Source organism: Magnolia sinica, chromosome 12 (genome assembly GCF_029962835.1).
Source record: "Magnolia sinica isolate HGM2019 chromosome 12, MsV1, whole genome shotgun sequence".
Lineage (NCBI taxonomy): Eukaryota > Viridiplantae > Streptophyta > Magnoliopsida > Magnoliales > Magnoliaceae > Magnolia > Magnolia sinica.
In genome coordinates this window covers 17,132,812-17,156,838 of record NC_080584.1, presented here as the reverse complement: position 1 = coordinate 17,156,838, position 24,027 = coordinate 17,132,812, and the positions used below count along the sequence as shown (strand labels likewise).

At 40.7% G+C, this 24,027-nt stretch overlaps 1 protein-coding gene across 2 annotated transcripts in view; it reads right to left on the bottom strand.

Moving 5' to 3' along the window:
• The window catches only part of LOC131221029 (ATP-dependent zinc metalloprotease FTSH 12, chloroplastic), a 52,822-nt gene extending 31,918 nt beyond the window's left edge, over window positions 1-20,904 (bottom strand). For both annotated transcript variants that reach the window (XM_058216104.1, XM_058216105.1), the window contains exons 1-3: window positions 20,398-20,904; window positions 18,797-18,981; window positions 5,990-6,216 (exon numbers count right to left, since the gene is read on the bottom strand). In XM_058216104.1, coding sequence (XP_058072087.1) covers window positions 5,990-6,216; window positions 18,797-18,981; window positions 20,398-20,811 — 826 coding nt within the window. In that variant the 5' untranslated portion in view covers window positions 20,812-20,904. The remainder of the gene's footprint in view (window positions 1-5,989; window positions 6,217-18,796; window positions 18,982-20,397) is intronic.
• Window positions 20,905-24,027: the final 3,123 nt, after the last annotated feature.

Here is a 24,027-nt window from a genome sequence, read left to right as displayed (position 1 = left end):
CCATAGCAGTGCTCATATAAGAATATCTCAATTTTATAGATGTAAGCAAACAAAGTACCAGCACAAAGTGCGTGAATTCAGTTTAATTTTTGGTGCAAGTTAATAGATCTCCTAAGGGCCTGTTTGGATAGTGGGAAAAGAAAATAAAAGAAAATAGTAATGATTATCCAATGATGATTCCCCAAGATTTCCATAAGCACTATTGAAACATGACTTCCATTTTTAGGCTCCCGTTTGGATAGCAAGCAAAAATCTCATAAAGCTCTCACAATGATCACTTCGAATCTCGTGCATGAGAATCTATGTTGTTTGGGTAATGATTGCATTTGAAATCCAATATTTCCTTTGCTATCCAAACATAGTAAAACATACCATAATGGGAAAAGTCATCCATTTTTGTTTATTTTCTTTTCCACTATCCATAAAGGCCCTAAAGGCATTTTCAAGCAATCATGGTCCACGGCAAGGGAATCCTCTCCCCTTCCCTCTTTGAGATAGTTGTTGACGCCCTGATGTAGGACAATTAACCACTTGCTCTAAAAGCTCGAATTGTTAGAGTATGGCGAATTAATCCCTTTATCTCATAGCCCAGGCCCCACATCGTATGAGTTAGGACCTCAGCTGAACCCCCTTCGTGGGCCCCAAATCACATGGGACGCCCACCCCGAGCGTGTCACCGCATCCCACGGGCTACCCCACTCGAGTCCGGTGTGAAATGCGCATTAATCACCCCTGGTGAGGAGTCTCGAACACGAGATCTCCCCCGTGGGCCCCAAATCACATGGGTCACCCACCCTGAGTGTGTCCCCACATCCCACGGGCTACTCCACTCGAGCCCAGTGTGAAAATGCCCCTGCATTAGGCCCTAAATAGAATTTTGACTTGGGCTACCAAGCGAAGGCTCGTCAACAATTTGACTGTGGAGCAACTTCAGGTTTCCCACCTCTAGCTCCCCAATGGCATGCTTCTACTTATGTGAGACTGACTCCAAGTGGATGATCTTCATAAGGTTCTTCGTTGTTTTGAGGTGGTGTCAGGGCAAAAAATCAACATTCAAAACAGTGAGCTATTAGGAGTCCAAATAGTTGAAGGTGAGATTTGTGCCTATGCTCGGGCCTTCAGATGCAAACCAGGGAAGCTTGTGCTTGAGCCTTTGGATGTAAACCAAGGAAGCATTTGTCATCTTCTCACGACCTCCCATTGTGCACGGGGAAGCCTGACAAACATCTTTGGGAAGTGGTGGTGGGGAGGATGGAGCAGAAATTAGCTAGGTGGAAAAAAAGATGTATTATCTTTCGGGGCCGTATCACTCTGATTAAGTCCGCTTTAGCAAGTTTGCTACTTTACTTCATGTCAATGTTTGCATATATGGCCAGTATAATTTTTAGATTCAAAAGGCTTCAAAGGGATTTCTTTTGGCAGGATCCTTACTCTTGCTCCGATGGTGGACTCTCAAGAGTTTCAACACAAGGTCAAGGGTTCGAGTATCCATAGGTGGTGAAATCCCACTACAGCGTGAGTGTGTGTGTGCATGTGTACAAAAAAATAATAATAATAATAATAAATAGGGATTTCTTTTAGCAAGAGATTGAAATTTTTTTATTTTTTTTAAAAGAAGAAAAAAAAAATTCCACCTAATGACGAGATCCCTGAGTTTGTTCACCTTATGGAGATATTGCACAGTCAAGATTTGGTGAGGCTGGAAAAGGATAGGTGGGTGTGGGATTTAGACAGATCTGGACTTTTTTTCTGTAAAATCTTTCTATCCAGCGATATCCTCCCCTGCTAGTCCTGTTGTTTTGGATCCTATTCATCATATCTGGAAATTCAAAGGACAGCCGTGTGTTTTCACATTTGCATGGCTTGTAGGTAAAACAAGGTTCTTAGTATTGACCACTGAGAAACAGGAATATGGCAATTGCAAAAGGATGCATCATATGCCTTAGGGATGAGGAGACTCTGAATCATTTGTTCTTTCACAACTCCTTTGTGATGAAGGTTTGGTGGAGCTTCTTCAGGTTATTCGGAGTAGATTAGGTTATGTCATCATTGATTGGGGATTTTCTCAATGTTTTGTATCGCAATAAGTGTGATGATGAGAGGATGTCATATTTTATCATGTTTTTGGCGCTTCTCTTTCCTTGCCACCTTAAGGTTGGAATGGAATGAAGAATTTTCGGGACCAGTCATGCACACCAGAAGTGGTCATTTTGAAAGCCACAAAGATGTTTATAGAATGGGCTATCGTTGATGGGATTTCGTTCTTTTAAGAGGTCATTGGGGGGATCTTTCTCCTTGTATTAATTGGATGACGGCTTATTATCCTCCTTGTTTTTTTTTACTTCTTTTTCTAATAAAAATTTTGTTGCTCTCCAAAAAAAAAAAAAAAAGTGTTAGCAAAAAAAAGTGATTCCCCTAATGCAGGCTAGAGCCAATAACCCAAGTGTGTCATGCAAAACATAGTAATGGTTATATTATCATATTCCATTATGTCACGTGGTAAGAAAATAGTTAAGAAACCATGGTCATTCAAGATGAAACACCATATGACAGCCAGCCACATTGAGAAGCCCCAATTACACCCTTAGGTTCCTCTAAGGTCTCATTTGGGAGCTTGTATTTGGAATGAATTGGAATCCAAACCATAATTACCATGGAATCAATGTGAATTGGAATCCTCGGTAGTGTTTGGTAGCTTGTAATTGAAATACACTGGAATCCAAAATTTGTGTTTAGATGCCTATAATTGGGATGCATTAGAATTCTTTAGTATATTCACAAGAACCTAAATTTGATTAACTAAATAAGTTTTAATATCCCAAATTTGTTATGTGATATTTGACAGAATGATTGTAATAAGCCCATTGAAATATATACTTGGCCAAAAATGAGGAAATTCCAAGCCTCAGGTGGGCCACAAACGATCAACTCGCCAACATTGTTTAACCATCCATTTAGAAGGCCAATGTTTGAACAGTTCGGATCATTCTCTTGGTGTGATTTTAGTGATGCAACCAATAATTGGATTGTTTCAAGGTATCATCAGTGTGCCAAGTATACAGCGAATTAGTAGCCTAGCTGCACCTTCATTACTCATGCGACTCTCTCGCCTTTACAAAGGGAGCCAAAAAGGCATTCCACACCAATTACACTGAATTCCCAACAAAACAAAGGGATTTCAAAACATGCCAAAAAGTAACTTTTCGTTTACCTCCGAGTCCATATACCTCCCATTTCACAGTGCCAAACACGCCGAAAAGGTGCTTTTACATTCCATTACCTCCAAATACACCCAAATAAAGGGTGTCAAACGACACCTAATGAATCAGGCTATAATTATACTGATGATACAAAAAAGAACATTTACAAAGCTGCCCCAATAACTCTTTTTGACATAAAGAAGCCCAACGAGTTGTTAATAATGAGAAGAGCCTCGCCATGGATAAGTGCCATCCAATATGACATTGGACATAAAAATAAAAATAAAAATCTTTTTTATGTTTTGTGAGCCCCACCAATAGATAAAATCATGTATTAGGTCCTTGGAGGCTTAATTTCAATCAACCGATAATTTGGTTATTGAAGTGGTCAACATGAATTGATAATTCGGTTATCGAAGCCCACAGGTGTCCAAAGATATTAGAATAGCAAAGGTGGTAAAATGAGTCGAAGTTTGAGATTTAATAGGCTGTGAACCTGATATGTAAATAGGGTTGCATGGCAAGGTTTTGGGAGAGTTAGGTGTGTTAAATAGGCCAAGAACCTAAGATGGAGAAACATCCGAGGTCCTGTAAGATAACATGGCTCAATGATAAGTGTGAAGCTACAGTAACAGAACAATGACATGAATATTTTTCCATTGGCAAGAAATATAACAATGAGCCAACGAGGTACCATGTAAGGTTGTGGATATGAAAGCATACGACATGTTACTAAGATGGTCATGGCAATTTGATGGGGACCACAAAGTTGGTGTACAGTTCATATTTAGTACCCGTGAGAGAGAAGGTTCACAACATCTGGTGGATATTACAAGTAATGTGTCCTCAACAACTACTTCATGACTCCTTTTAGGGTTGCCCCTGGCTCCCTCTAATAACATTTTCAATCTTCGAAAAAAAAACACAACTATATGAGATTTTCCTGATGATCAAGATGGAGTTGCTGCAGCATCACTTTCATGATCAGGATCTCTATCTCAAAGATCGCAAGGAACAGCATAATCAATGGTAATTCCCAAATTTGTTCTGAATCCAATTGCTCAGTTCAATGCTACCTAAATCACCAAGACCCCAACATTTTTCTGTTCCGAATCGCTTGAGCCAGACTCGGGGTCATTTGCAATCTGGATTGCTATTTTACCAATCCAAAAGTATGGTTCTGCACTCTTAGTGTTGATTAAGTTGCAATGTAAATTTATATTTGGAGCATACAGATTTAGACTTATGCAATAGCATGCATAGAATATGATCTTATGCATGTATAGGTTCAATAACAAGAACAATGTTCATCATTTCACATATAAAATTACAATATCAATTTGTATTTTTTTTTAAAAAATGCATTACACATACTTCTTTTTTTTTTGCATATACTGGGTGCACGTATTGGAGTGACCTACATGATTGCACTCCCACCCCACCACATAATGTAGCATAATGCATACCCATTCCTGACCACATACCAGAGAGAACCACAAATACTACCCAGGTAACCTTGGTTCGTTTCATGAAAAAACCACAAAGGAGACAGTTCAATATAACATGGAGTCTAGTGAAAGATGTGCCCGTGCAAAAAGGTGGATTGCATCATCAAATACAAGCGAACTGCAAAATCAGGTGACACGAGAAGGGCCATTATGCTTAACAATCCAAATAGAGGTCCACTATGTTCAACTAGTCATATTTGAAGATGAGCAAATTCTTCCCAACTAAGAGGGACTGATGTAGTTCAAGTTGAGCCCCATCCCACATGTTTGAAATCCACATCTTTTATGTTTTGTGGGCCCCACATATATTATATGATTATGTGTGAGGTCTACATAAGATTAACATTTAGCCGAATGGCAATCTTAGGCTCTTCAATGCCTATTGCATCATGTGCATATATAGGGGCTAATGCCATGATCAATGGACTTTTATTGTCCATCATACTCCATGGATATTACAATAGCAAAAAGTGGTAAACGTGCCAGGACTAATAGGTCATGAGCCCGATCTATAGGGAATAGGATCATGCGGCAAGTTTCTAGGGGTGTTGTGGAGGTTAAAACAGGCCAAGCGCCTACTATAGGAGTTCATTAGTGCAATGCCCACTTTAGGAGCTATGTAGGAGACTGTTAGAAATCTTATGTAACCTATGCTCGGTCTTTGTGCAGACCCAATTGTGTTCATTTAGAATAGAGCCTAAAGTGCTAGATTCCTAGTTTGAGTAGGAAGGTTGGTGTTTACACATCTTGAGTTTGAAGTTCCCTTTATTTTTTGGGGTTTACGTTAGAAGCATGGGTGTAAAGAGAGCTTTATATATGTCTTGGACATGGGCTGTTTCTCAAGTGTCTTCTGGTACGTAAATAGCACTTATTGCAACTCTAGAGACTTTCTCCACTATTCCTTTGAGGCTTTATACACTCCTACTTGTATAGAGATTTGATCTTCCAATTTCCTCTTTGATCACACTCTCAATGACAATCTCCACTACATCAGTCAGGTGCACAGTACCTATTGGGAATGGACATCTACAGTGTCTCTTTCTTATGCATACACTCTTTTTCTACTTTTGGTATTATCAGAAAAAAAAAATGTAATCTTCTAAAGCAAACATTAGAAGAAGAAAAGTGCATCGTGTGTGCATAAAAAACATAGATGTGTAAACCATTTACATATATACATATAAACAAATTCAAAATGGAATGTTTAACCAAACCACACATTTGACCTGAATCTATAATATCAAACAAGACAGCCAATAACTGAAATGTGCAGAGACCAACCTGTAATGCCTAACTCTTCTTTCAACTCTTCCTTTTGTTCCTGGTTTAATGTTGTATCACTATCAATGATTTTTGTAACATTTTCCTGAGAAGGGTCTTGATCCTCAACCCACGCATCTTCCCCAACATAGGAGTTGTCATGAATAAGTGCACCATCAGGGCCTTCAATAAACTTTTTAATTTTCAGTCCCTTGGGCATTGTCTTCCTCCATATACTCTTCTTCAACCTACAGTAAGGGCAAATATCAGAAGACATGGAAATTATTGTCCCATCTCATCATAAGCCAAACAATGCATAGAGAAGAAATAGAGAAGCTAGAAAATATCAAGTTTGAAAGCAGTCAATTTTCTAAGCAATACATATAGTTGGCAAATTAACTTCACATAACTTCACACACACACAAACACACAAACTAAAATATGAATAAGCCAAAAGATCACGCCGTCAAAAATTCGAAGACCGTTCCAATATTCCCATAAGCATGAAGACAGATATGACAATATGAGCATGATTCTGAATACAAATAAAGGGACAATGTGTAGGAATTGATATACCAGAAATTTCAAGTAATTGTTGCAGAAGTTCTTCCCAATAAACCCCACAAAATGACAGATTTCGATCATCATCAACAACATCTAAGCCTTATCCCAACTACTTGGGGTCATCACACAATAACAGAAATTTTAAAAAATAAAAAATGGTAAAAAGATATTTGAATGAACTTCGAATATTCTTCTAGGGCATCATACCACTAGAAAAGACACTTGCATCATGCCCATCAAAGGTGGCAGCATTCGCTTGGCTCACGGGTTGGAACAAAGTATTAACCATTGATAATCTACAAAGAAGGGGCCACACCATTGTGAGTGCATGCTATCTTTTCTGGAAAGAGGAGTCCGTGAATCTATATATCGGGTGTAATCGGGATTAGCGTATGAAAGAGGTGTATTAGGGCTTTCTAATTTGTTCCTACAAGTTCAAGGGCATGACTAGGGTTTGAGGAAGGATTCGAGGCTCGTTTGAATCGGTAAGACTCTTATCTCTTGTAATTTCTGCTTTCATAATGCATTACTCGTCGCTTTGTGTCGTGGTTTTTTCCCGCAAGGGTTTTTCCACGTAAAATTCGGATTGTTCTTGTTTGGACTTGGTTGTGCGATTGCATATACTTTGCTTGATTCGTCTCTGAGTATTTCCACAGTTTCCAACAAGTGGTATCAGATATAACGTTGGGAAGCAGATTGAATCTGAAAGTAAGGTATCAATGGCATCTAACTTGAAGTTTGATGTAGAAAAATACTCTGGTAAAAACAATTTTTAACTATTGAAAGTTAAGATGAATGGTATCCTAGTTCAGCAAGGATTAGACAAAGCTCTCCTTGAAAAGTGACCGGAATATATGATAGAAGAAGAATGGAACAAGATGGATAAAAAAGCTAAAACCTCTATCCAATTGTGCTTAACGGATGAAGTCCTCTATAATGTTATGAGAGAGAAAACTGCAGCAAGTACATGGGCAAAATTAGAGAATATCTTTGCGAAGAAATCTCTTGAGAATCGTTTGTACTTGAAGCTATAGTTATTCAATCTGAAGATGGCAGAGGGGGCTAACGTTGGAGCCTACATTAGTAACTTCAATAGGTTGATTAGCAAATTGTTGGATGTGGAAGAGACGATGAAAGATGAGGATCAGACATGTATTCTGCTAAATTCTCTCCCAGCTTCATATGAGTCATTCAAGGACTCTTTGTGCACCAGTAAAACGACCATTAGTGTTGACACCGTTATCTTAGCCCTTCAGTCGAGGCAATGAGAAAGAAAAACGGTGACGTGGGTGCTTCTACAAATGCACTGGTTACAAGGGGGAGAAATTCTGAGCGAGACAGTGGATCTTCACAATCGAGGTCCAAATCCAAGGGCAAGGGCAAAGGAAAGTAGAAGTGCTCGTGGCATGTTAGGGCACATGAAGAAGGATTGTCAGAATCCCAAGTCGAGAAAGGAGAATTCAAATAACTCTTTCAGGGAAGCCCACACTGAATCCAATGAGAAAACGAATGGTAGTGACATACTGACCGCATCAAAATCTGGGTACTTGGACGAAGAATGGATTTTGAATACAGGAGATTCGTACCAATGACCCCTCATCAGAGTTAGTTCACCAGTTACAGTGAGTAAAATGGTGGCCAAGTTTTTTATAGGTAATAATGATGCATGTAAAGTGGTAGGCGTTGGATTGGTGGGCATCAAGATGTTTAATGGCATGGAGCGTATCTTGACAGAAATGAGACACGTTCCTGATTTGAGGAAGAGTAATATCCCTGGGAGTACTCGAGGTACTTGGGAGCAAATTCACTAGTTTCGATCGTGTCCTTAAAGTTTTAAAGGAGGCACTCATAGTCATGAAGGTGTAGAGGAATGAAAACCTTTACAGGTTGATCGGGAGTACTTCATCAGGTGGAGTTGCAGCATCTGTAGCGGATTCCACGCCTGCACGTATGTGGCATGCACGCTTAGGCCACATGAGCAAGCGGGGCATGAACGTACTTTCTAGCCGTTGTTTAATTCCAGTTTTTAAAAGCATTGATTTTAGTATATGCGAGCATTGTATATATGATAAACAATCAAGGTTGTCTTTTAAGTTTGGGGAAAATGTTTGTAAGGGAGTTCTAGATTATGTGCATTCCGATGTATGGGGGTCATCAGCCGTGGTTTCTGTTGGAGAGTCGTCATGATTTGTCACGTTCATTGACGACTATTTCAAAAAAATGTGAGTTTATTTTATGAAAAATAAATCTGATGTTTTCACCACAACTTCAAACAGTGGAAGGCGATGGTGGAAAATTAGTTATGGCGAAAAGTGAAAGTGTTAAGAACAAACAACAATAGAGAATTCACTTCTGGGGAATTCAATCGATATCATAAAGATGAAGGGATTGTCAGGCACAACACAATGCGCCACACACCAGATCAAAATGGTGTCGCTAAGCAGATGAATCGGATTCTCTTGAAAAGGGCCCAATGCATGATCAATAATACTGGGTTGGGCAAAAAATTGTGTACTGAGGCTGTTAACACAGCTTGTTACTTGGTAAATCGATCCCCTTCTATGGCCATTAAATGTAAAATTTCAAAGGAAGTGTGAAGTGGTCAACAAGTAGACTACTCGAGACTCCGTGTATTTGGTTACGATATTTACTCTCACGTACCATCAGTTGAGAGAGATAAGCTGAACCAAAGGGCTAAAAAATACGTCTTTGTCGGCTATGGTAATGGTGTGAAGGGGTATGGGCTATACAACCGGACCACACGAAAAATTATCCTTAGTACTCGTGACATCAAATTCGACGAAGCATCCTTGTTCCATAAGGATGAGCAGAAGGAAGCCGAAAAGTTGGTTGTGGACGTTCAATTAGATAGATATGAGACACATGCTGATACAGAGACACAAACACGAGTATAAGAGCAGCTGGAGTGGCCACTTGTGAGAAGGAATCCGCCACGGGATCGTAGGTTACTGGCAAGATATAAGGATGACTCGAATGTCGAATTTGCCCTCATTACGGATTAGGGGGATCCATCTACTTTTTAGGAGGCTCTTGATGAGCCAAATGTCGAAAGGTGAAAAGCAACGATAAATGATGAGATGGACTCCTTGTACAAAAATGAGACGTGAGAGCTAGTGGAACTTCCCGTTGGCCAAAAAGCGATTGGGTGCAAGTAGTGTTTGAAGTTTCGGTATCGCTACAAGTTTCGCTAGCCAGGGATACGGAAACAATATCGATACCGCCGATAATTTCGTTAATAACTGGAAATGCGGGGAAACCTGGGGAAACGGTGGAATTTTTCAGTGGAACCTCAGGAGATGCTAAAACATACATAGTTGTATATTTAGGAATCGAAAAAGAATGCATACATAAAAGGTTTCTATTTAATGGGGGCACAAAAGCATGTTTGTCATAAGAAATCAGTCCAACCATCTCATCCATCCCATCTATCCATCCAACCTTCCATCCAAAGATCCATTGATATTTCAGAATATCAACAACACGTGATATTTCCCAACAAATCGTTGACAACTAGAAAAGAAACGAAAGATTGTGGTCCTAATATCGCCAAGTTGCGATAATAATAATAGTGCGATATTATCAAATATTATTGTCGACAAATTGAACACTGCATAAAACCATGCGCCTATAAAAAAATATGAAATGGGAATTTTTTTATATACAGATTTTTTATGATGTTAATACACTTGAGATATTATCGAAATATTGCAGATACATTGGCGATACAAGCGACACCTGAAATTTACACAGACGAAAATATTGGCGATACACCGGCAGTATCGATGCATTGGCAATACAAGCGACCATCTGGAATTTACACAGTTGAAAATATTGACAATATCGATACATCGGCGATATTTAGCGATACATCACCGATACCTAGAATTTTTTATACTATCAATGTTATCGATATCGCTACTAGTGTTATCGGTATTGTTGAGCTAGAGATATAGATAATATCGGAGATATTTCGATAATATCAGAGATAATTCAAACAATGGGTGCAAGAGGATCTTCAAGAAGAAACAGGATAGGTACAAGGCAAGGTTGGTAGCAAAGGGATATGCTCAGAGAGAAGTTGTGGACTTTACTGATATATTCACGCTGGTAGTAAAGCAAGTATCTATCAGATTCGTATTGACGCTAGTTGCACAATACAATCTCGAGCTAGAACAGATAGACATGAAGACTGCCTTCCTGCATAGGGAATTGCAAGAACAGATTTAAATAAAGCAACCAGAAGGTTTCGAAATACAAGGGGCAGAGAACAAGGTTTGCAAGTTGAAGCAGCCTGAAACAGTCGCCTAGGCAGTGGTACAAGATATTTGACTCTTTCATGGTGAGTCAAAAGTTTACCAGGAGTATGATCATTGTGTCTATTACAAGACACTGAGTGATGGGAAGCTTATTATCTTGGTATTCTATGTTGATGACATGATTATCATCGGTCATAGCATGTCTGAGATTGACATACTGAAGACTCAGTTATTAGTGGCATTCGAGATGAAAGATTTGGGGATTGCAAAGAAAGTTCTCGGCATTGACATACACAGAGACAGGAAGAGGAGCAAGCTATGGTTATCTCAGGTTGAATACCTTGAGAAGGGATTGATGAAGTATGGGATGGACAAGGCACAATCGGTCAGCGTTCCCCACACGACTCATTTTAAGTTATCTTATAAATAGTGTCCCAAAATAGATTAAAAAAAGCAGGATATGTCTCGTGTGCCTTATTCGAGCGCAATTGGCAACTTGATGTATGTCATGGTTTGAACAAAACCAGATATTTCACATGCGGTGGGTGTAATTAGCAGATACATGTCTAACCCCGGCAAGCAACACTGGGAGGCAGTGCAATGGCTACTTCAATATATTTGAGGTACGCAGGACTACGTCTTATCATTTGAAAAATCAGGGGCCAAGTTAGTAGGCTATGTGGATCTAAATTACGTGTGCAGTGTGGATAATAGAATTTCAACTTCCGATTACTCGTTTGTGCTAGCGAGTGGAGCGATTAGTTGGATGTTTAAGCTTGAGTCTGTGGTGGCTCTTTCTACCACCGAAGTTGAGTATATGGCAGTGACAGAAGTGTTCAAGGAAGGTATTTGGTTGAGAGGAATAATAAATCAGTTCGGGCTTCAGCAAGAGGCCGTGCCGGTTAATTATGACAACGAAAGCACGATTAATTTAGCTAAGAATTATGTTTATCACTCACGTACTAAACATATTGATGTGCGTCATCATTTTATCCAACAGGTGCTTGAGGAAAGATGCGTGACTCTAGAGGAGATTCACACAAGCGTGAATCCGGCTGACATGCTTACTAAGGTGGTTCCCATAGTAATTTCAAGTTTTTTGCAACTTCTTTGGGCTTGGCAAAGGCGTAAATGGAAGACGGAGTGTACACGAGAAGCGATGGTGGAGCTATGATGAAAGGCGGGATTAGAGATGAGGATTGATAAGGAGCCATGAAGAATGAAGATTTAAGACATAGTGAAGATTGTTGTTGATGTCTTAAATCTGTCAGTAACAGGGGTCTGTCGATAGCATCCACAAACCACTTGATGCCATTAAAAGATGCTCGATCCCATTGACAAAATCCAGAAAATTCATGTTAGTTGCTAGAACATTTTGGTGCTACTACTTGATGACATCGAAGGAGTTCAATGCCGTCAACAGATCCTCAATGGGTTGTCGATGCCATCGAAGGTCCCATCGAAGATGTGCGCAGAATTACGTAAGTGCGTAAGGTGTTTCCTATTCCGGTTGTGATAGTATATATATCGAGTGTAATCGGGATTAGGGTACGAAAGAGGTGTATTAGGGCTTTCTAATTCATTCCCAAGGGCTCAAGGGCATAACTAGGGTTTGAGGAAGGATTCGAGGCTTGTTCGAATCGGTAAAACTCTCTATCTTGTAATTTTTGCTTTCATAGTGCATTACTCGTCGTTGTGCCGTGGTTTTTTTCTCGCAAGTGTTTTTCTACGTAAAGTTCGAATTGTTCTTGTTTGGACTTGGTTGTGCAATTGCGTGTACTTCGTTTGATTCACTTCTCAGTGTTTCCCCGGTTTCCAACAGAAAGAACACAGCTTGGCCTTGAGGAATTCATCTCGGCCCGTTTCTTAAAAAGTTTGGATGTAGCCAATGAATTCATTGTAGATGAGTCAAGGGGTGCACACGGTTCAGTTCGGTCCGGTTCTGGGATGAAACCGAAACCAAACCATTCCTAACGGTTCCAGGAAAATTGGAATCGGAACTGGAACTGGACCGTTTGCACCCTAGAACCGAATCAGAACCGAACCGTAAAAACCGGTTCGGTTCTGGGCTTTTTATAATCCAGCCCAATTGCATGTTTTTTTTTCAAAATCCATCCCATGTCCATTCATGTTATGATCCATTTGATGAATGGTATAGATATTGTGTAAGGTGTGCAAAAAGACATTTACGGAAACAATCAAAGGGCGCATTGTATACCATAAATAACGAGTCAAATAAACAAGTAAAATACATTATAAACTCATAAAATAGCTTTAAGACAAGTCCAATTAAGCATGATAATCACGGTCTAGTTCCAAGTTCGGTTCTACGGTCTGCTTCACGGTCCGGTTCCAAGTTCGGTTCTACAGTCTGCTTCACGATCCCCTTCCAGGTTCGGTTCCAAGTTCGGTTCTACGATCCGGTTCATGGTGCGGTGCGGTTCGGTTCTACATAACCCCAAACCGAGAACCGAACCAAACTAGCCGGTTCTTTGATTTTCAGATCCGGAACTGGTGCACTTCAAAACCAGACCAAAATGTGCGGTTTGGTCGGTTCCAGTCCAGTTTACCGGTTTTACCGGCTCCATGTGCACCCCTAGATGAGTCCCATGAATGCCTCAAAAGTCAAGGACTGGAGAGCCTGCAGCTGTTTGTATTCTCCAAGCTATTCGACCATTTGCGAAGACAGCTAGTAAGGTGCTCGACAAACTTTTGAATCATATGTGCCACGGTGGTGTTGAGCCTATGCATTTTGGCGGCACACCAAGAGTACATTTCAAAAACACGAGTTTGCCATTGTAAGGGTGGAATGTCATCAATGTTAAACAAATGGTTTTTTTATCAATCGTTTCAGCATAATTGCCTCTGGTAGGTGTTCTTCTACCATGTTGTGAAGGGTCATCTGCTTCAAATTCATCATCAAACAGGTCTTGCACAGTTCCATGTTGCATGAACACCAAGTATTCCTCAGTGGAGTCATAAGAGGAGCCCGGATTTGGAATTTGAGCGTTGATAATGCACGGGCATTTTCACACTAGGCTCGAGTGGGGTCGCTTGTGGGATGCAGGGGCACACTCGGGGTGGGTGACCCATGCGATTTGGGGCCCACGGGAGAGGTCTCGTGTTCAAGACTCCTTACTAGGGGTGATTAATGCACATTTCACACCGGGCTCAAGTGGGGTAACCCGTGAGATGCAGGGACATACTCAGGGTGGGGCAGCCCATGTGATTTAGGGCTCACGAAGGAGGTTCGGCCGAGGTCCTAACCCATGAGATGTGGGGCCTAGGCTATGAGATAAAGGGATTAATTCGTTATACTCTAACAATTCGAGCTTTTAGAGCAAGTGGTTAATTGTCCTGCATCAAATTGGTATCAGAGTAGGAGGTCTCGTGTTCGAGAGTCCTCACCGAAGGTGATTAATGCAGGGGCATTTTCATACTGGGCTCGAGTGAGGTCACCTACGGGATGCAGGGGCACATTCGGGGTGGGTGACCCATGCGATCTGGGGCCCGCAGGGGAGGTCTCGTGTTCGAGACTCCTTACCAGGGGTGATTAATGCGCATTTCACACCAGGCTCGAGTGGGGTAGCCCGTGGGATGCGGGGACACACTCGGGGTGGGCGGCACATGTGATTTGGGTCCCACGAAGGAGGTTCAGCTGAGGTCCTAACCCATGAGATGTGGAGCCTGGGCTATGAGATAAAGGGATTAATTCGCCATACTCTAACAATTCGAGCTTTTAGAGCAAGTGGTTAATTGTCCTACATCAGTTGATAGCTATAGCAACAGGTGAGGGTGATTGGATAGATGTAGCACGAAGGAAAGAGGTGATTGGGTTGAGATCTATTGTGCAGGCTAGAAGGGTGGTCAGATCTGGGACAGAGGAAGTGGTAATATTTTCAGTTAGGTAAGGAGGAGGTGTGTATGGTGTGAACTTATGGGGTTTGGGATGGGAAGAACGAGGAGGCCATTCTCAAAAGGTTGTCGGGGATTGAGACAGATGTTATAGCAGGAGTAGAAAGGGTTTGGCTTTGGAGGTATTTCAAGAGTGATGGAGGGAAAGGGTCTTCGAATGGGTTTGCAGACTGTGGTAATGGAGTTAAAGGCTAATGCTTGATGTTTAGGATAGAGTAAAAAAGTGGGTGTAAAGGAGGGATAGGCTTGAAGAAACGATGGTTGAGGGGATGATGAGGCCAGAATGGTGGATAACTAATTTTCCAAAGACTTCTTTTTTGCTTCTTTTTTGTGTAAGAAGTGAGCTCGCAATTGTCTAATTGGTAACTATCATGGCAATTTGGTGTAATTCTTTTTCAAGAATAGAAATTATGTATTGCACCATTTCTGCCAAAGTGGACAATTTGGAGTTATTCTGAGAGGGCATCTGTTGTTGATTTGCCAAGATCTATTGTAGAGATTGATTTTGATTGATTGCATTTTTTGCCTGCCAGTTTAAGGATGTTTTTGGGGCAGAATTTTGATTCAAAGTCCCATCTGCATTTGTTCCAACAGGAATCTTGATTTTCCAGACATGTTTAACTTGTAGCTGGGGGAACTCAAAATCCTTACGAGGCAAAGATGGATGCGAAGTTTGTTGTTGTTGGGTAGGTTGGGATTCAAGAAGACAAACTTCGAGAGGTGACTCAGAGAGATGCATTGGTTGTGGCTGGTGAGGGGAATAACAGGTAGGAGCTTTTGAGGTGAGCATAGACAAGGCATTTTGGTAACAAGATGCAAGAGTTGGCTTTGGTGGAGGAGGCTTGTGATGCTCAGGTGTTGAACATGGTTCAAGTGATATATGTGTGTGTGTGTGTGTGTGTGTGTGTGTGTGTGTGTAGCCTAAACGCATTTCCACAATTGCTTGTGTGTGTCTGTGTGTTAAGAGTATAAGATCCATGTTACAGCTGTACACGCTATGGATAGCTATACAAATGAATTCATGTATATTTGCTAAGATCTCCCACAGATCTCTATAGATCTCCCACCTCTTCTATATATTCGTTGTCATTCTTAATGAAATATATACAATATAGCTTCCACAATGTATCCCTTGTGAGTTACATGGCATCAGAGCCTATCTCTTATCCAAGTTGTTGATCCAGTGACTTCCTCTTATCTGATCAACGAGTCCATCATTTATGCCGAACATAGCATCTTCATCACAGCAGTCATTGGTTTTGTTGTCCAAACGCCATCAGCCACCCTGCAACACCATCGGCCATCACTCATTTTGCATCACCATCGGTTCCACAATCAATCCATTCGTTAGAACCCCGCTCCCGCACACTATCATCTTCATCCGACCAGATTCGCGGAACTCGTTGCTCTCCAAACCAAATCCGGTTCCATCAAACGAGATTGGTCGTTTGTATTAGCCGATCAAATTGGTTCCTGAACTTGCTCTACTCCAACAACATCTGCCTCTGCGCCACCAACACCTTATGGACCAACTCTAACCAACCAGATCCAACAACCAAGCCTTCAGACCTAACCATTACCCACCATCCAATCCATCTTTGCAACAAACAACTAACCGAACCTGATCTGAATTCAAAACGAACTGCGTTTACACCGCCCAAAACCTGACATGCCACCATTATCATTGGTGATCATCAATTGCATCACAACCAAAATTTGATTAGTGGAAATTCCTTTTTTTCCTTTTTTTCCTTTTTCTTTTTTTCTTTTTTTGAGAATTCACAGCAATTTATTGCAAAGAGTAAAAGCTCAAAGATACAAAACAAAAACTACACACTAGCTAAAAAAGACCAATCATTTTGGTCCATCCCCTTTATAAAAGCGGCCCACCCAATTACATCCACTTTGACCCTTTTATATACATCCATCTCCAATCCCTTCTTGTTTTGGAAACAATAATTATTCATTTCCTTCCAGATTTCCCACAAAATAGCCATCATCACTAGATTCCTCAAAATGATCTCCTTCCTTCTTGATCCACACCCATCCAAGATTAAATCAAGCTCAAAATGGACCCCGGCATCAGCCAAGGCAAGTCAAAAAGAGCAATGAATATTATCCAAACATTCCAAGTGAAATCACAATGAAAGAGAAAATGGTTCACCTATTCCACACCCCTCATACACGTCATACAACAATTTGGAATTGATAATGACCTCTTTTAGAGATTGTTGGTGATGAGAATCTTGTTTGTCCCGCCGACCAAGTGAATGCCGAAACTTTGGGAGGGGCCTTCGACAACCATGAAAAAGAAAGACCATCTCTTCCTATCACCAATGAAGGATGACCAAACTGATTGTAAAATGATCAGACCGAAAACAGTCCCGACTTTTCGAAGAGCCAAACCGAGTCCTTTTCACCTAGATAAAACTTGTGACAATGAAGCCAACCTAGGAACTGAATATATTTCTCGGCTTCCTCATCCAAAAGATTCCTACAAGTACAACAAGGGATAAACCAGACCACGGAATCACCAACAAGGGAAAAGCATCAACTCTATGGTTGCATCCACATCGATGGCAACCCTAACTAAAACTAGATAAGCAAACACGACGAGAGAACAATCACCAATCAACACATCCTTCCAAAACCGAATCTGTTTGCCAATGTCATAAGAGAGACAGATCCCCTCCTTGAATTTACTCTTTCATTGAAGAAACCCCCTCCATAAGCCAAAAGATCAATAAAAGGAGGAATTCTTTACCCACCATCCTCCTTCCTGAATGTCATATTTACAAGCTATTGATTCCCTCCATAGCCTTTCTTCCTCCACACCAAATCTCCAAAACCACTTCCCTAGAAGGTACCTCTTTAGTTTTTTAGAATAATTGTTTGTGTTTTATTACTTGCATTGTATGATATTTGAATGATATGAACTCATTTTGGATATAATTCCACAACGCATGATTTAAGGCCCCTATAAATTAGGAGCCTATTGCGTATAATTGTTTTTTGTAATATTTTGAGTCCCAAGTGTCTAAACATGTCTTTTTACATCTCTTGGAGTTTCAATGAAAAATCCCACCTTTCCCCCAATGTAACGCTTAAACAACAATACATTCCCCAGACTCTGCCATTTTATCAACGGTATCGATACATGTTTTCATATCCCAAGTCATCAACAATGTTTAAAATAGCAAACAATGTGTACCGTAGCATTCACTCCTCTAAAGCATGAGACATAAGCTACATAGCGTGCTACTTCGAGATTTTTAATTAAGATTGCAGTTGGTTGCACCAAATGTCGTAAATTTTCATGATATTTTGCACCAAAGTTAGACTGATTGATAATGAAATTTCATGGAAAACCAAACACAGCATAAAATAATAGAAAAAATAGGGCAAAGATTAACTATAAAGATAAAGAAAGAGCAACAAAATTGGTCTAATAGTGTCACTTTTATTATTTCAATAAAATTGCTGAAAAGATTAACTAATTTTTTTTTACCAATAGAAAAATGTATTAAATTATTGAAACATTAATTGATTTTTGCTTTAGTGAATACGTAGCATATAGCATAGGCTATGTAGTGTGGCGTATATAAATTAGCATGTATCATAGGCTACATGCAACTTAAGCTATTTTCATGAGCTATGTAACATAAAGACTAAGCTACACTACTAGCGTAAGCTATTAAAAATATCGATCATCAATACACATAACGATAACGATACTTTGAACTGATTGCATGATTAAACTAAGCACAAGGTGAAAACTAAATAGCATGCAATATAAGGAGTGAAACTTCTCAAAGAAGCAAGTTTCTTAGTTAAATAGACTATGAAGGCAACAGGCAAAATGTTGCATGAAATGATGAGCAAAAGATGATAGCTTTCCCGTTTTCCATACAAAGATATTAACAACCCTGAAAATGGACAATGAAAATAATTTGTTTATAAGTTCTGCTCATTCATTTCAATCACAAGATTGATAAAGATTTACATGATTAATGCATATGCATTCAAAATTTTGAAATGGAAGCAACCTAGATCCTTCAAATCATACACTTACTTCCTAATGTTGGATGGAGAGGGTTCCGGAATCAATGCCTCCATATATGCCTCAGTTAACTCTTTCTTGCTTTGATTAAGACGGGCAGTTGTATAGGCCATATAAATTCTTTGACATGAAATTATCACAACAAAACTATACAAAATCAGCGCACCAATTCGTTTAGGTTCCCATTTCTTGATGTCCTGAGTACAAAGAATGACTATATCATTGTTTATTTTACTAGCAATAACAAGAACGGACTACATATAAAACAAATAGCATATCGATCCAATAACAAGCTTTTAAGACAAATGACGATCTACTGATCATGACAAGATAAATCAAAATTATAAGAACTATGGAAATGCTATGTAATGAAAAGTCATTTTGTTGAAGAAAACTAAGGCCAACCGAGGAATCAGATTTTATTTTATTTTTTGTATAGGTAAGTATGAGCTCGAACCCAAGACTTCAACGTTGAAACACACTCGTCTACCACTAAGGCATTGGCTTGAACCCTATCAGATCGTATAAATATGAAAGTTTCAGGAAGCATATGTCCAGTATTGAAGACTATAAGATGAAGCATAACCTAGAAAATTATAAATGCCAAGTTTATAAAAGCAAACTGGAAGAATCTTTTCTTTTTCTTTTTCTTTTTTTTTTTTTCTTTTTTGAAGTGCAAAATCTGGAACAATCTTTCAATAAATAAAAAAATAAAAAAACAAACAAACAAAAACAAATATCAAAGCGGAAGAAAGTTTCAAGCCTGTAGCCCAATGGTAGACAGGGTGTGTTTCAATATCGAGGAGACAGGTTTGATCCCAGCTTACCTATCATGAAGGAGAAGAAGAAGAAGAAGAAGCAAACTGGAAGAAAACAATCAATCAGCATTTTCAATCAATGGAAAGGTGGTTCCAAAAATTCACTGAGATGTATTGTATCAGCCAATGCATATCTATATTTTGGGGAAACTGATACAATGCATTCTCCATATGTATCACCAGTAGGGGCTTTAATCAGTTAAAATTCAGTCTGATATGTAGTGCCTGGATAAGTACTAAAATTATTAAATTGCTAGTGAAAGCTTTCATTTTGATTCATTCAGAGAGAGGTCGAAGACAGTATGGAAACTCAATAAATCTATCATTTTGGATTCTTAACAGAATGGTAATCTGGAAATGGACGTCTGTAGAATAAGACGAGTCCGAATCAAATAAAACAAGGAGGCGCTTATCATTGAGGAGATCCTCCGATGGGGGAGATTTTGGGGAATGGACCATTCATGATGGATCAACAGCATGAACGGCAAGGATCATAGAAACATGGAGCCCAACAGTATAGCCCCCAACTAAAAAGAAAAAAGAAAAAGCCGTTTTCATTCTGTCAAGCACAGTGTCTTTCCTCTTTCTCCCAAGACATGGCTAATTACACTTGAATTCAACATAAATTATAGCTAATTACACTTAAATTCAACATAAATTACATGAATTTTTCCAAACGAATGCATCTGTATCCCCTCCAATTCAACAAACACGACATATGCAATCATCTTCCAACAGATCCATTTCATAAAAACCAAAAGAAAAACAAGAAATTCAATGAGAAGAAAAACCAACCTTCCACCGCTCCCATCGGTTCCACTCCACAAACTCCGGACCCAATTCCAACCTAAACCGATTGAACACATCTTCTCCCTTCTTCGACGCATCCCGAATCCCATTGACCAACCGAGAAATCCTAACATTCACAAATTCCAAATCCAACCCAGTTTCCTTCTTCAAAGACTCGCCGAAATTCAACAAAAACCGCTCCGACCCACGCTGAAGCGAGCGGGCGACATTCTGCCACGAGAAACCAGGAAACCCATTTGAGTTCTCAGAAGCAGAAGCCCGGAAAACCAGTTTTTGCCTGGATAATGATCGTTTCTGCCTCGAAAATCGGTAGAGATTGAAGATATTTGGTGGGTTTTGAAGGGGGGTTGAAGGAAATGAAATTGAAAGGTTTGGATTTGAAGGGATTGTCAATGCCATTTGAATTTTTTAATGAGGAGAAGGAATTGAAGCGCATGAAGAAGGGTTACAGTAGAGATTTTTAGCAGTCTGCTGGCGTTTTGGTGTTTGGGTTTTTGCCGGGGTTTTGGGTCTTTTATCCAAAAGAGAGCTCTGGTTTAGCGTTCCGCAGGACTACTGAAAGTGTAGACCAAGGGGCTGTGTTTTGTACATTGGTGGGGTCCACTGTTGATGATCGAGCCGTTCATCTAGTGGGATGCAATTTGGATGGTTCCCATTAAATATTTTTTGTATGGATTATTACCTAAATCTCGCAAATGGTACGATCCTAGCCGTTTGCTCTCATCCGTCAAGTATGAGCTATTGATCAGCTTGTTTTCACCGTTGCTTTAATGGCCAATGGTTGGATAGTGATGCAGGGTAAAATAGTCTAGCTGACGGTGTAGATCAAGGGCAGTTGTACATTGGTAGTCCAGCTTTGGAGATCCAGCCGTTCATCTGATGGCAAGCAATGTGATGGTGCCCATGAGAATCTTTCTGGATTGATGGCTGAATTCTTACTATTCAGACGATCCTAACCGTTTGATCTCACCCGCCGAGTCTTAGTTTGTTTTCACCGTCCATTAGTTGGCAGACGGTTGGATAATGAGGTAGGGTTGACAATGGGCCAGAGTGGGGATTTGGGTTTGACCCACCTTTGATCGATGGGCGGTTCTGGCCAAAATATTGGGTCATCATACATTGGTCGGGTCCTGTTCGTTGATCCAGACCGTTGATCTTGTTGAATGCATTGTAGATGGTCCAATGAAGAGACCGGATTGGGTAGAAAGTGGGCCAGATTGGGGTTCTGGGCTCCATTCATTCTGGCTAGCCATGGGCCTGAGGATTAGGTATATGGGTTAGCCTGACCAGACTTTCAAGCCTACTAATATGGGTCAGGTAGCCTATCTGACCAGGTGAGCCCTCCCTGGCTTTAGACCAGATCTAGACTGATTAGCTCGAACCTTGGGTTGGGTTTGGGCATTGCATGTATGGCCCGATTAAATTCGGGTCCGTGATCGGGCTCAGGTCATTTTAGCTGGACCTGGCCCAGTACAGCTTAATGTATGCAATGGACATGGGTTTTGTCCTGCAAGTATCCATTCCACTCATTGATTAGGCAACACATGCATCTTGCAAGTAGACGGTTTGTTTTCATTTTTCTAATTTTCTATTTGTTTGTGCATGTGTGGCCCACCTGATCAATGGATGGGCTTTTATACAATACGTGATTTTCTAGTTCTAGTAAGTGGGGCCCATGGCTTGTAATGAGCCCCACTTGTCTGTTGTGTCCCACCTCGGATGGGCCATGCCCAAAAATGTTTTAATCACAAATTCTCAATTGCACAATCATAGCTGTTGTCACCAGATTTTGGGTCAAAGACTGTGGAGAGGTGGTATATAGGGATTGTTGTCATGGACTATTTGATACCTAAGTTACGTTGATAAACTCGGAACAAGAACTAGATTATTGGTTTTAAAGTTACCTGTTATTGTTTGTCAAAGAGTCCCTATTTGATAGGAAACTGCTCTCAAAAGTGTTGTTGAGCCCATTACGGTCGTCGTGATCTTTGGCTAAGATCAGGTTGGGTCTTTGGCTAAGATCAGGTTGGGCCTTCTTTTTCCGAATATGGGTATAATCTCCTCCGAGTTATTTTTACCGTCTTGGCAGTAGTTGATCGGGTCAGCTCGAAAGGTGGGGAGAGCTCATATACTGAGCTCATTGTGTTACGGGTCATTCGCCTGTGTTGTAGACGTTCTTAGTAAGACAAATCTTCCCCCATTGAGTTCCATCCTATGAGAGCTCGTCCCTTTATTGGGAGAGTTGCTCATTCTGTCTCCATGCCTTTGGCTCTGAACAACTCGGCTCGAAAACCCGTCCGGAGCCCTCAACCGCATTGGTTCTGAACAACTTGACTCGAAAACCCATTCCGAGCCCTCAACCACATCAGTTCAAATTCTCTTGTAATTAATCGATTGTTAGTCTTATATAAGGGATTAGTTCAATTAATTTCCCGTAGCAATAGTCTTTTCAAATAGACAACTAGTGAGAAATTCAGTGGTGGTCCACATTCCACTGAAAAATGATCTATAAACCGATGGCCAGGATCTTTCGACGTGGGATGTTTGAGGCATGGTCCATCCAATGAGGGACACAACAGAAAAATGGTCTAGATTACCAGATCATTGGCCCACCTGATCAATGGATGGGCTTTCATAGAATACATTATTTTCCAGTTCTAACAAGTGGGGCCCATGGCTTGTAACTAGACCACTTGTCTGTTATGTCCCATCTCAGATGGACCATGCCCAAAAATGTTTAAATAAAAAATCCTCCCTGCAATTTGTACAGGACGCAAGGCAGCAATCATTACGGATAAAAAGGTGGGGCCCACCATGTCTGTCCCCACAAGAAAGTTGCGAGCCTTGAGCTTCCAACAAAGTAACTGTTTGATCGGTGAACTTCTGCAGGTTGGCCATGACCAGTTGGCCTTTAATCATCTGGCAAGAACCGAATGGATGGTCAGGATCATCTGATTGCTTTATTTTTGGCCCACTACACATCCATGGCCAGCCCAACTCCTGACCATTTACGTTCATTTGCAAACATGCAATTTGAGTCCTGCTAATGATCTCGACCGCCGGTTTTCGCGCCCAACATGCCAACTTGGCCCACTAATAAGGTGGGCCACACTACATGGAAAAAATGGAGGGATAGAAATTTTTTGCCAGGGAACCAAGTTCAATGTCGAAATGTAGTTGGGCTTTCAATGGACCCAACAGGCCTACATTCCAATCAATCCAACATGATAAAAAGTAGAGCTGGGCATCGAGTGGAGTCAGACCAAGTTACGGCTGACTTGGCTCTATCCGGTTTTGAAATAGTCCCGATCCAAACTCGATCCGACTTGATGCCAAGTCCAGCATGCCTGACTCGATCAAAGTCCAGTCTGGCCCGGATTGATCCGGACTGAGTCCGGTCTGGTCATAAGTACCAAGTCGGGTTGAGTTGGCACCGAGTCAGATTAAGAGATGAGGGAGGGAGAGACCGAGAGCGCGGAGAGGAGAGATAGGAGGAGGAGGAGGAGGAGGGTGATGGCGGTGGGTGGTTGCTGGGCTTGGAAGACGAGGAGGATGAGGGAGGGAGAGAGATTTTGGGATCAGTTCAAGGTAGAGCGGCGGGTAGGGTTAGAGAGT